A 12,978-nucleotide genomic window follows, 5' to 3' on the forward strand; every position below is an offset into this window, starting at 1 on the left:
ACAATTAGAACCATTTGTGATGTATACACCGCAAAAATGAAATCTTTTACAGTGCAGTGGAGTGTACTGTTTTTGAAACATTAATGAAACATGAAATTTGTGAACCAGCCTGAATCTGAATCTAGATACCACACTGGTTTTTGTAGAGTAGCTCTCTTGCCAATTGAGCCAGTCATAAAACTTTGATAATCTACTACCTCTTTCCATATCTTTCCAAAGAAACCAGTGGCTCTCTCCAAGACCTTCCAGGAAGACCTTTATTGACTGAAATGATAGAGAAGAATTCTTACTCTCAGCCTAGGGGCTGATTTTCTGTTAAATGTAGAAAGATATGCAGGGAGGTGCTGGGGATAAAATCGTGAACCACCTATGAGATTTGCTTCAGAGATTTGTTTATGCCTTCAGTACATTCATGTTACATAACATATTTAGGATGACTACTTTCTTGACACTGCAGCACAGAGAATGGCATTTAATTATGTAGGACAGGCAATGCAATAATGAAAATGAAAATTCTTCAGTGATATAATTTTATTGAATCATTAACTTTCTATAAATTACTAACACAACAGAGTAAACCAAATGTGGGGAACAAGGTGCATTTAGCCTGGGACTCAATATCTGATGTTCCAAGAGGATACCATTATCTTTGGGAGTGTAGTAATGTCAACAGTTAATCATTAAAAAAATCTCAAAGGTCACAACTGAATTCCTTTCACTTTGCAAACTACAGTCTCAATCATAGATGTTTAAATTCTCTCACTGGTCATACAAATGGTGTAGCAAACTATATTTGATTATTCAGATAACTATTTTTGAAAACACAATCTGTGTTACACTACATGCCACAATTTCAATTGTTTCTTAGGATAGTACACCACATTAACATTCAAAAGTTGTACAATTTAGAACATTATGAAATAATTCCATACATACAGTACCAACAGTACAATGAAATTACAACATGATACATACATTGTACGTTTTACAAAATAAAAGTTTACTGAGTTCTCTGACAATATACAACCAATCATTTAATTGCAGATACATTAGTACAAAAAGAAGTGTCATGAATAATAAAGCATTACAGAAACAGATTACAAGTAGACATACAAAAAACATAATTACATTGGGCACTTAAGGAGAAATACTGCTTGTACCATGATGACAGTGAACAATCAATGTTACAGTACTATAAATGACAGACATAAATCTTAAGAGTTGAAAGTACCTATTTGTCTTTACCTCCAGCAATTTTGATGTTGTTTTCAAACCGATAAAAACATGCTTGTGTAGGTCACAAATGCAGTAGTACAGACATGGAAAACATCACGAGTATCGATCACCAGTGTCCAATTGGGACATTCTTATGTTTATGCCAATCGTCATGCATTAGAACACAACTTCTGCAGTAATATGGGAAATACCTAACTATTTCAAAAAGCTAAAATTAATAATATTTCCAGCTGTGTTATATTACATCATAATGTTTCAGAGGACGCATACATTGTGTGAATTATGCAACAAGAAATCTTGCGCAATTATGATGTATCCATCATTTGTATTATAATTGTCAGAAAGACAGACACAAATTCCCGTCTGTTCATCTCAGAGTAGCACTTACACCCATTTCTTCAAAAATGGTTCAAATGCCTCTGAGCGTTATGGGACTTAACATCTGAGGTCATCAGTCCCCTAGAACTTAGAACTACTTAAACCTAACTAACCTAAGGACATCACACACATCCATGCCCGAGGCAGGATTCGAACCTGCTACCGTAGCTGTTGCGCAGTTCCAGACTGAAGCACCTACAACCGCTCGGCCACTCTGGCCAGCCCCCATGTCTTCAATATTTGCTCCATGTACTTGAATTAAACCAGCAATTAATGGTAGTAAGTCAAATGAGTGCTTTTAAATGCGAAGTGTGTGGGCAAGTCTATAATTACAGAAAGAATCCCAGTCAGCATGTTTGCAAAAGCCATCAACAAGAGCTGCCTGTTGCCACTACAACTACTGTAGCTTCCTATCAGTGCTATGTGTGTGACAAAATTTTTTCTCTTAAAAATAATTTGTATCGCCACCAAAGAAATATTCATGGTTTGCAGGAAGGGGGGTGGTTCTTCAAGTGTACATTGTGCCCATTTCAAAGTGGTTCAAAACAGGGTTGGATAGATCATTTACAAACTGCTCACCAAATTCAACTTAATTCCGAAGATCTGCAGTTCTCAAATGAAGACGAGTTTTTGCAGTGGAAAGAAGACACTGAACGCACGACACATTCAAAGTTTATTAAAATGCATGGGTCTACTAGTTCCACACATTATTATGGCTGCCATCGGTCAGGTAACTTTATCTCCAAAGGTAAAGGCACAAGACATCTTAAATTGACAGGCAGCAACAAAATGAATGGAAAGTGCCCTGCAGAGATGAAAGTAACTGTGCACGAAGGTGGAACATACCAAGTACATTTTGTGTCGACCCACATTGGTCACAAACAAGATTTAACGCACCTGCCCCTGAGTCAAAAAGACCGGGAAACCATAGCAACAGATATTGCAATGGGACTTCCGTATGACAAAGTTCTAGATAACGTACGGACAAGTTTGCAGGATTCGGACTTGCAGAGAATCCATTTGACTACCAAGCAAGACTTATATAACATTGCAGCAAGCTATAACCTCTCCTCCAAGTCGGTCAGACATAAAAATGATGCAATCAGTGTCGAAGCTTGGGTAAAAGAAATGAACGAAAGTGAGAATCCGTCTGTGTTATTCTATAAACCACAAGACTCGACTAGTGAACATCAAGAACTGAGGAGTGAGGATTTTGTATTAGTGATAATGAACAGAGCACAACGCGAAATGTTATCAAAATATGGAGAAGACTGTATCTGTATTGATGGAACCCATGGGCTTAACGGGTATGATTTCGAAGTGACCACTCTCTTAGTACTGGATGATCTCAGGCAAGGATTCCCATGTGCATTTCTAATTTCGAACAGGAAGGACGCCGATGTTTTAAGTATATTTTTGCAGTACGTAAAATCACAGGTTGGACCAATTTGCCCGAATGTATTCATGTCTGATTTGGCAGAGTCATACAGTATTGCATGGAACAGGACAATGGGTGCTCCTAAGATGAGACTCTATTGTACCTGGCATGTGGACAGAGCATGGAAAACTAATATCAAGCGGAAAATTTCAGATCTGGATAAAAGAAATGAGGTGTATCGGCTCATTAAATCAGTCTCAATGCTGAGAAATGTAAGTATGTTTCGGGAATCACTGCAAAAAGCACTGCAGAAGCTCAGTAGTGACCCTGACACATCAGAATTTGCTTCATACTTCAAGACACACTATGAGGGAAATGTGGAGTGTTGGGCCTACTGTCACAGAATGTATGCTGGTCTCAATACCAACATGCATGTGGAGAGTATGCATAGGACGTTAAAGGAAATACATGGTAATGCAAGACAGATAAAACGACTGGACAAAGGCATATCTACACTAATGTCCCTAGTTACAGCCAAGATGTTTGACTGGCTTATAGCAAATGTAAAAGGGAAGGTTACAAGCAAAGTTCAAGACATTCGTAATAAACACAAAACTAGTTTGTTAATGGACAAGGACCTCATCACTGAGGTAGATGGTGGTTGGGAAGTGCCATCCACATCATCTTCAGAGGTCTACATTGTTAAAGATAACAGAGTCAACTGTGAGTGCAAATTAAAATGTAGTGATTGCAATGTGTGCATACATAGGTATTACTGTACATGTATGGATTACAGTATTAGATTCAATATGTGTAAGCACATTCACACTGTTTGCCGAGATGACAGTGTCGGTGAAAATCCCCTGCAAAGTCCAGAGGTACTGGGTACTGATGTTGATGCCACCAGTGAGAGAGCAGCAATATTAGCTGAATTAAGCACAAAATATGTTTCAAAAACACCAAAATCTTTGTTAGAAGGGAGACAGAAGCTTATTTCAGAGTTTTCCAATATTGTCAGTGGAATGTCTGAGACTGAACTTCAGTTGGCCAAAAAAACTGTGTTATCCTTAAAGGCAAATGTAGGAGCTGTTCGAGCCCGAAACAGTTATTTCAAACAAACAGATAAGGGCCAGAAAAGAAAGCTAATACCACAGCAGAGGCTGTTTTCTACCAAGAAGAAAACAGCACGTAATATTTCTCTGGCTGTTCCAAATGCTGAAGAAAGATGTGAAGTAGTAAAATCACTTCTGAATTAGGGTATGTATCAATTTTCAAGTTATTGAGTAGATACATTTACGTGTTGAACCTTGGCAGAGTAAAATGTAATTCATGGTTAATATACGAATATGTGTTCAGTACCTGTCAACTTTGTGTGAATTATAATTTGAAATTTATATGCAGAGCTCAACATGAATCATGATGTTCCTGCGGAGCATAGTCGTGCCGTGCCAGATGTACAGCATAGCAAAACAGGTAAAACTTGATGGGATCCATCATTCTAAATATGTGTGGTACTATTATAAAGTCCTCACACCAAATAAACATGTCACATTAAGTAAAATTTAGAATTTTGCTGTTCAGTAGCAATGCAGTGTGTTTGGAATCTGATGTAATAGTTACTTGCAGTACAGTATATGTATATACTATCTTTCAGTACCTATCAATTTTGCCTCAATTGTGATATGAAATTTATTTGCAGGGCTTGACACCAATAATCACTTGCATGTTGTAGAACAACCACACAGTATGTTATGGCAGTCAGGTATTCACCATGGTGCATCAGGTGAGTGTAAAGTAAACCTAATGGAGGTAACATATTTGAGTATGATAATAATCTGAATTCATATTAATGTATATTGATATCTTTAAATTCTATTTTACTGTGTCTGCAATATAATATTAAATTAATTTACAGGGCTGGACATGAACCACATTGTTGCTGTGCAGCATGGTTATGCCATACCAATTGTGCAGCACAGCACAACAGGTAACACTTAATCGGACCCATTATTCCGAATGTATCTCATACTGCTCTAATGTCCTCATATCAGCTAAGGGTGTCAGATTAAGTAATATTCACAATGTTGCTGTTCAGTAGCAATGTAGTGTGTTAGGATTCTGATTTAAGAGTTACTTGCAGTGGAATATATGCCACCTTTTAGACCTTTCAATTTTGTCTGTATAATAACACAAAAATTATTTGCAGGGCTTGACACCCACAATCAGGTCCATGTTGAACAACCACACACTATGCCATGGCAGCCTGGTGTTCATCATGGTGCATCATGTGCGTGTAAAGTAAATCCAATGGAGATAACATTATTTGATTATAATGAAATTCTGAATTTATATATGTATAACTGAACTGTAGTTAGCCAAAAAAACTACGTTATCCTTAAAGGCAAATGTAGAAGCTGTTTGACCCCAAAATGGTTATTTCAGACAAACAGATAAGGGCCATAAAAGAAAGGCTATGCCGCAGAGGAGTCTGCTGTCTACCAAGAAGAAAAGAGCACGTAGTATTTCTCTGGCTGTTGTTGATGCTGTAGAAATCCAGTTCTTAATGACTGGACCTGCAAATAAAATTCACGTCAGATCGCATTAGATATTAAATTAATATTTGTTTCACAGATCATGAATATGACTCTTTATAATTATGTGGAATGTATCAGTTTAACAAATGTTTACTTGTCATGACCCTTTGTGTTTTATAGAGGAAATTATAGGAATTTGATAAAAGCAGTGTTATCTGGTGTATTACTAGATGAATTATTTTTACTTACTTCAAGCATTACTGTGGTGACCCGGCAATGCCAACAGCATTTCAGTCCCTAATTCTACTTATTATATATGCATGACCTCCACACACTCGAGTCTTCCTGAAGGTGCTGAGTGGTCTTTAGTTCTGGGATCAGATATTGCAGTTCCTCTCAAATCTGGTCCTGACGCAGCTGTAGTGGACAGGGTGGAATGCTATCCTGAACTCCAAATGGTGGAGACATCTCAGGTCCTTCCCATTTGCTTTCAATGCATCACACTCTGGACTGTAAATACAGATTTAATTAGAATTCAGCCATGCCATGTTGCTATCAAATAACAGAAGTGTGAATAATAATTAATATTATACTGGGTTGAAAACCAGTATCAAAACATACTTATATTGTGCCAGATTAACTGAAATACCATTACACACCTGACTTGCCTTTCACTAGGCCTGATGAGGCTGAGTGAATCACAATCCTGACCTCTGAAGTGCTGATATTTCATGGACATTTCCACTCTCCTTCTGGCAGAGTGCATCCCAGTCCTGACCTCCTGAACTCCAGATGTTGGGGATATAAGGTCCTCCACTCTTGATACAGTCTATGGGGCCTGACTCGACATCAGTGCCAAGCTCCAAATGTTTGGGACTTCCCTCTAGTCCTCAAGATGGCATAGTCCGGACTGCAAGTAAGCATTTAATCAGAATTCAGATATGTCACATTGCTCCCAAGTAATATCAATTTACATAATGGTTAATGATATACTTGACTGAAAACCAGTATCAAATCATTCTTATATTGTGCCCTATCAGCTGCAATACCATTACATACCTGATTTGCCATTCAGTAAGCCTGATGATGCTGAAAGGATCTGGATCGCCACCTCTTAAGTGATGGAATTCCAAGGTCCTTTCAAAATGGTTGAAATGGCTCTGAGCACTGTGGGACTTAACATCAGAGGTCACCAGTCCCCTGGAACTAACCAACCAAAGGACATCACACATATCCATGCCCGAGGCGGGATTCGAACCTGCGACCGTAGCAGTCACGCGGTTCCGGACTGAAGTGCCTAGATCCGCTCAGCCACAGCGGCCCGCTAATGTTCCTTTCCACTTTCCTTCTGGCAGCCAGGCAAAGCTGAGTGGATCCTACTCCTGGCCTTCTGAAGTCCAGATGTTGTGGATATAAGGTCCTCTACTCTTGATACAGTCTATGGGGCCTGACTCGACATCAGTGCCAAGCTCCAAATGTTTGGGACTTCCCTCTAGTCCTCAAGATGGCATAGTCCGGACTGCAAGTAAGCATATAATCAGAATTCAGATATATCACATTGCTCCCAAATAATAACAATTTACATGGTGGATAATGACGTACTGGACTAAAAACCAGCATCAAAACATCCTTATATTGTGCCCCATTAACTGCAATACCATTACATACCAATCTGGCCATTCAGTAAGCGTGATGAAGCTGAATGGATCCAGATTGCCCCCTCTGAAGTGATGGAATTCCAAGGTTCTTTCCACTCTCCTTCTGGTGGCCAGATAAGGCTGAGTGTATCCCAGTCCTCGTCATCAGCTCTTGTGGCAGCCTAACGTGCCTGACTTGACATCAGTGTCAAGATCCAAATGTTTGGGACCTCCCTCACTGCTCCTTGACATGGCATAATCCAGACTGCAAGTAAACACTGCATTGAAGTTCTACTGTTCAGAAAGAATATAATTACAACTACTACTCTGTCTTCTCCACAACTACCACTTTAGAAACTGTATAGGCCCAAGGCGAGTAAAGTAGAAAGTTTGCATTATGGTATCTTCATATATTAGACAGGCAGTCTTCAGATGAAACACTATTACTTTAATAAATAGGATTACTTAATTAAAAAAACAATGTTACATACCTGATGTGCTGCTCATATATAATTTGTCATTGTTAAAGAATATAAGGTCATTGGAGCAGTACCACAGACATTTGATATGATGGGTTCCATCAGGTGTTACCTGTGCTGTGCAGCACATTTGATGTGGTGTAACAATGCTGCACAGAAACAATGTGGTTCATGTCCAGCACTGTAAAATAATTTTATATAATATTGCAGACAGTAAAACAGAATACAAAAGTATCAATATACAGATATCAAATCAGAACTTCATTATCCTCAAATAATGTTATCCCCATTAGATTTACTTTACACACACCTGATGCACCATGATGATAACCTTACTGCCATTACATAGTGTGTCGTTGTTGCACAACATGGACCAGATTGTGGGTATCAAGCCCTGCAAATTATTTTTGTGTTATTATTCAGACAAAATTGATAGTTCTACAAGGTGGCTTATACTCCACTGCAAGTAACTTTTAAATCCAGAATCCAAACACACTACAATGCTACCGAATGACAACATTGTAAATATTACTTAATCTGACATCTTTAGTTCATATGAGGACATTAGAGCAGCATGAGATACATTGGGAATAATGGGTCCATTAATGTGTTACCTGTTGTGCTGTGTTGCACATTTGGTGTGGCATAACCATGCTGCACAGCAACAAACTGGTTCATGTCCAGCCCTGTAAATTAATTTTACATTATATTGCAGACAGTAAAATAGAATACAAACGTATCAATATACATATGTAACTTTAGATTTCATTATACTCAAATAATGCTATCTCTATTAGATTTACTTTACACACACCTGATGCACCATGATGAACACCAGGCTGCCATGGCATAGTGTGTGGTTGTTCAACATGGACCTGATTGTGGGTGTCAAGCCCTGCAAATAATTTTTGTGTTATTATACAGACAAAATTGATAGGTCTAAAAGGTGGCATATATTCCACTGCAAGTAACTTTTAAATCAGAATCCTAACACACTACATTGCTACTGAACAGCAACATTGTGAATATTACTTAATCTGACACCCTTAGCTTATATGAGGACATTAGAGCAGTATGAGATACATTCGGAATAATGGGTCCGATTAAGTGTTACCTGTTGTGCTGTGCTGCACAATTGGTATGGCATAACCATGCTGCACAGCAACAATGTGGTTCATGTCCAGCCCTGTAAATTAATTTAATATTATATTGCAGACACAGTAAAATAGAATTTAAAGATATCAATATACATTAATATGAATTCAGATTATTATCATACTCAAATATGTTACCTCCATTAGATTTACTTTACACACACCTGATGCACCATGGTGAATACCTGACTGCCATAACATACTGTGTGGTTGTTCTACAACATGCAAGTGATTATTGGTGTCAAGCCCTGCAAATAAATTTCATATCACAATTGAGGCAAAATTGATAGGTACTGAAAGATAGTATATACATATACTGTACTGCAAGTAACTATTACATCAGATTCCAAACACACTGCATTGCTACTGAACAGCAAAATTCTAAATTTTACTTAATGTGACATGTTTATTTGGTGTGAGGACTTTATAATAGTACCACACATATTTAGAATGATGGATCCCATCAAGTTTTACCTGTTTTGCTATGCTGTACATCTGGCACGGCACGACTATGCTCCGCAGGAACATCATGATTCATGTTGAGCTCTGCATATAAATTTCAAATTATAATTCACACAAAGTTGACAGGTACTGAACACATATTCGTATATTAACCATGAATTACATTTTACTCTGCCAAGGTTCAACACGTAAATGTATCTACTCAATAACTTGAAAATTGATACATACCCTCATTCAGAAGTGATTTTACTACTTCACATCTTTCTTCAGCATTTGGAACAGCCAGAGAAATATTACGTGCTGTTTTCTTCTTGGTAGAAAACAGCCTCTGCTGTGGTATTAGCTTTCTTTTCTGGCCCTTATCTGTTTGTTTGAAATAACTGTTTCGGGCTCGAACAGCTCCTACATTTGCCTTTAAGGATAACACAGTTTTTTTGGCCAACTGAAGTTCAGTCTCAGACATTCCACTGACAATATTGGAAAACTCTGAAATAAGCTTCTGTCTCCCTTCTAACAAAGATTTTGGTGTTTTTGAAACATATTTTGTGCTTAATTCAGCTAATATTGCTGCTCTCTCACTGGTGGCATCAACATCAGTACCCAGTACCTCTGGACTTTGCAGGGGATTTTCACCGACACTGTCATCTCGGCAAACAGTGTGAATGTGCTTACACATATTGAATCTAATACTGTAATCCATACATGTACAGTAATACCTATGTATGCACACATTGCAATCACTACATTTTAATTTGCACTCACAGTTGACTCTGTTATCTTTAACAATGTAGACCTCTGAAGATGATGTGGATGGCACTTCCCAACCACCATCTACCTCAGTGATGAGGTCCTTGTCCATTAACAAACTAGTTTTGTGTTTATTACGAATGTCTTGAACTTTGCTTGTAACCTTCCCTTTTACATTTGCTATAAGCCAGTCAAACATCTTGGCTGTAACTAGGGACATTAGTGTAGATATGCCTTTGTCCAGTCGTTTTATCTGTCTTGCATTACCATGTATTTCCTTTAACGTCCTATGCATACTCTCCACATGCATGTTGGTATTGAGACCAGCATACATTCTGTGACAGTAGGCCCAACACTCCACATTTCCCTCATAGTGTGTCTTGAAGTATGAAGCAAATTCTGATGTGTCAGGGTCACTACTGAGCTTCTGCAGTGCTTTTTGCAGTGATTCCCGAAACATACTTACATTTCTCAGCATTGAGACTGATTTAATGAGCCGATACACCTCATTTCTTTTATCCAGATCTGAAATTTTCCGCTTGATATTAGTTTTCCATGCTCTGTCCACATGCCAGGTACAATAGAGTCTCATCTTAGGAGCACCCATTGTCCTGTTCCATGCAATACTGTATGACTCTGCCAAATCAGACATGAATACATTCGGGCAAATTGGTCCAACCTGTGATTTTACGTACTGCAAAAATATACTTAAAACATCGGCGTCCTTCCTGTTCGAAATTAGAAATGCACATGGGAATCCTTGCCTGAGATCATCCAGTACTAAGAGAGTGGTCACTTCGAAATCATACCCGTTAAGCCCATGGGTTCCATCAATACAGATACAGTCTTCTCCATATTTTGATAACATTTCGCGTTGTGCTCTGTTCATTATCACTAATACAAAATCCTCACTCCTCAGTTCTTGATGTTCACTAGTCGAGTCTTGTGGTTTATAGAATAACACAGACGGATTCTCACTTTCGTTCATTTCTTTTACCCAAGCTTCGACACTGATTGCATCATTTTTATGTCTGACCGACTTGGAGGAGAGGTTATAGCTTGCTGCAATGTTATATAAGTCTTGCTTGGTAGTCAAATGGATTCTCTGCAAGTCCGAATCCTGCAAACTTGTCCGTACGTTATCTAGAACTTTGTCATACGGAAGTCCCATTGCAATATCTGTTGCTATGGTTTCCCGGTCTTTTTGACTCAGGGGCAGGTGCGTTAAATCTTGTTTGTGACCAATGTGGGTCGACACAAAATGTACTTGGTATGTTCCACCTTCGTGCACAGTTACTTTCATCTCTGCAGGGCACTTTCCATTCATTTTGTTGCTGCCTGTCAATTTAAGATGTCTTGTGCCTTTACCTTTGGAGATAAAGTTACCTGACCGATGGCAGCCATAATAATGTGTGGAACTAGTAGACCCATGCGTTTTAATAAACTTTGAATGTGTCGTGCGTTCAGTGTCTTCTTTCCACTGCAAAAACTCGTCTTCATTTGAGAACTGCAGATCTTCGGAATTAAGTTGAATTTGGTGAGCAGTTTGTAAATGATCTATCCAACCCTGTTTTGAACTACTTTGAAATGGGCACAATGTACACTTGAAGAACAACCCCCCTTCCTGCAAACCATGAATATTTCTTTGGTGGCGATACAAATTATTTTTAAGAGAAAAAATTTTGTCACACACATAGCACTGATACGAAGCTACAGTAGTTGTAGTGGCAACAGGCAGCTCTTGTTGACGGTTTTTGCAAACATGCTGACTGAGATTCTTTCTGTAATTATAGACTTGCCCACACACTTCGCATTTAAAAGCACTCATTTTAGTAACACAAACGCTATTTTGTAATCACAATAAAAAAAAGACGTACCAAAAAAATACCACGCGCATCCGCACTCACAATAATTTTATGACACACGAAAATATCACGCGCTCTCCGCAGTCACAAAGCGACGCACAAAGCCAAAATATCACGTGCACTCCGCACTCACAAAAACAGCTACTGCAGCAACACCACGCGCACTCCGCACTCACAATGATTTTAACACACACGAAAATATCACGCTGTCCGCACTCACAAAGCGACGCACAAAGCAGCAACACCACCCGGGCTCCAAACCGCAAATGCAGGTACTGTTTCCGGTCTTCCGTTGTTAGGGAACTATGGGGGGTGGGGTGAGGTCCCGTTCGTGAGCGAGGTATGGGGGTGGGGTGAGGACCCATCGTGGGCGAGCTGAGTGCGGGGTGAGTGTCGCAGGGAGGTAGAGTGGGGGGGATCCTCGCTGGGATCTTCGCAGGCTTTAACGTTTGCTGCGCAGTAGTTCTTGCAACTGTACAGTAGGCAAGAAATCCCGGATTCCAATCCCGGTCCGGCACATATTTTCACTCGTTATCTCTGATTCCGCATAAAGTCCTGATGCAATAGTCCTTTCCTTTCTCCACCCTCCACCTTCAATTTACTTAACAGGCACTACAATGTTTCGGGTGCAAAAAGAAATCTCTGTGGCCCGTTTGCAAGCAGCTTTTTACTTCGCATAGTATTTACTGATACAGTATTTCACCTTCTTGAAACTTCCTGGCAGATTAAAACTGTGTGCCGGACCGAGACTCGAACTCGGGACCTTTGCCTTACGCGGGCAAGTGCTCTACCAACTGAGCTACCCAAGCACGACTCACGGCCCGTCCTCACACTTCTACTTCTGCCAGTGCCTCGTCTCCTACCTTCCATTTCACCTCCTTCTTATACTAAAATAACTGATGACTGTAACGTCTACACTAGTTTCCTTGGCGCTTCAGTGTAATACAGAGACGCACCAGCCTTTAGCCTCTACTTTTCAGTCTGTGACTTGAAGAAGCAATGAAGGAAATGAAAGAAAGGTTCAGAAGTGGGCTTGAAATTTAGGGTGAAAGAATATGAAAAAAGATTCCCTGCTGCCTTTGTTGTCCTCCTTGAAAATGAGGAAGAA

The 12,978-nt window shown here is 39.3% G+C and overlaps 2 protein-coding genes, 1 long non-coding RNA gene and 1 other non-coding gene across 4 annotated transcripts; 1 reads left to right on the forward strand and 3 right to left on the reverse strand.

The window, feature by feature from the left end:
• Positions 1 to 2,403: 2,403 nt before the first annotated feature.
• Positions 2,404 to 4,248, forward strand: LOC126260596 (uncharacterized). The gene has a single exon (XM_049957931.1). It carries the CDS (start codon positions 2,404 to 2,406, stop codon positions 4,246 to 4,248), a length of 1,845 nt encoding a protein of 614 aa, XP_049813888.1.
• An 81-nt stretch (positions 4,249 to 4,329) lies between these two features.
• LOC126259580 (uncharacterized) lies at positions 4,330 to 8,588 on the reverse strand. The gene is made up of 9 exons (XR_007546531.1): positions 8,457 to 8,588; positions 8,257 to 8,328; positions 7,953 to 8,036; positions 7,655 to 7,823; positions 7,195 to 7,428; positions 6,586 to 7,045; positions 6,186 to 6,436; positions 5,776 to 6,036; positions 4,330 to 5,565 (listed from the first exon to the last, which is right to left on the reverse strand). It is a non-coding gene; the product is annotated as an uncharacterized LOC126259580 (long non-coding RNA).
• Positions 8,589 to 8,745: 157 nt separating this feature from the next.
• Positions 8,746 to 11,332, reverse strand: LOC126260597 (uncharacterized). The gene is made up of 4 exons (XM_049957933.1): positions 9,487 to 11,332; positions 9,271 to 9,342; positions 8,961 to 9,044; positions 8,746 to 8,828 (listed from the first exon to the last, which is right to left on the reverse strand). The coding sequence occupies exons 1-4, from the start codon at positions 11,330 to 11,332 to the stop codon at positions 8,746 to 8,748; spliced, it is 2,085 nt and encodes a 694-aa protein (XP_049813890.1).
• Positions 11,333 to 12,605: 1,273 nt separating this feature from the next.
• Positions 12,606 to 12,680, reverse strand: Trnat-cgu (transfer RNA threonine (anticodon CGU)). The gene has a single exon. It is a non-coding gene; the product is annotated as a tRNA-Thr (tRNA).
• Between the last annotated feature and the right edge of the window lie 298 nt (positions 12,681 to 12,978).

This window comes from Schistocerca nitens, chromosome 5 (assembly GCF_023898315.1).
Source record: "Schistocerca nitens isolate TAMUIC-IGC-003100 chromosome 5, iqSchNite1.1, whole genome shotgun sequence".
In the NCBI taxonomy this organism is placed as follows: Eukaryota; Metazoa; Arthropoda; class Insecta; order Orthoptera; family Acrididae; genus Schistocerca; species Schistocerca nitens.

Bases quoted from the DNA above. Each gene is read 5' to 3' on its own strand.
- LOC126260596 (XM_049957931.1), top strand. From the start codon at position 2,404: ATGAATGGAAAGTGCCCTGCAGAGATGAAAGTAACTGTGCACGAAGGT.
- LOC126260597 (XM_049957933.1), bottom strand. From the start codon at position 11,332: ATGAATGGAAAGTGCCCTGCAGAGATGAAAGTAACTGTGCACGAAGGT. The intron at 9,045-9,270 runs GTAAAACTTGAT...ATTTATTTGCAG, and splicing joins TGTACAGCATAGCAAAACAG to GGCTTGACACCAATAATCAC. The intron at 8,829-8,960 runs GTGTGTGTAAAG...ATTAATTTACAG, and splicing joins TATTCACCATGGTGCATCAG to GGCTGGACATGAACCACATT.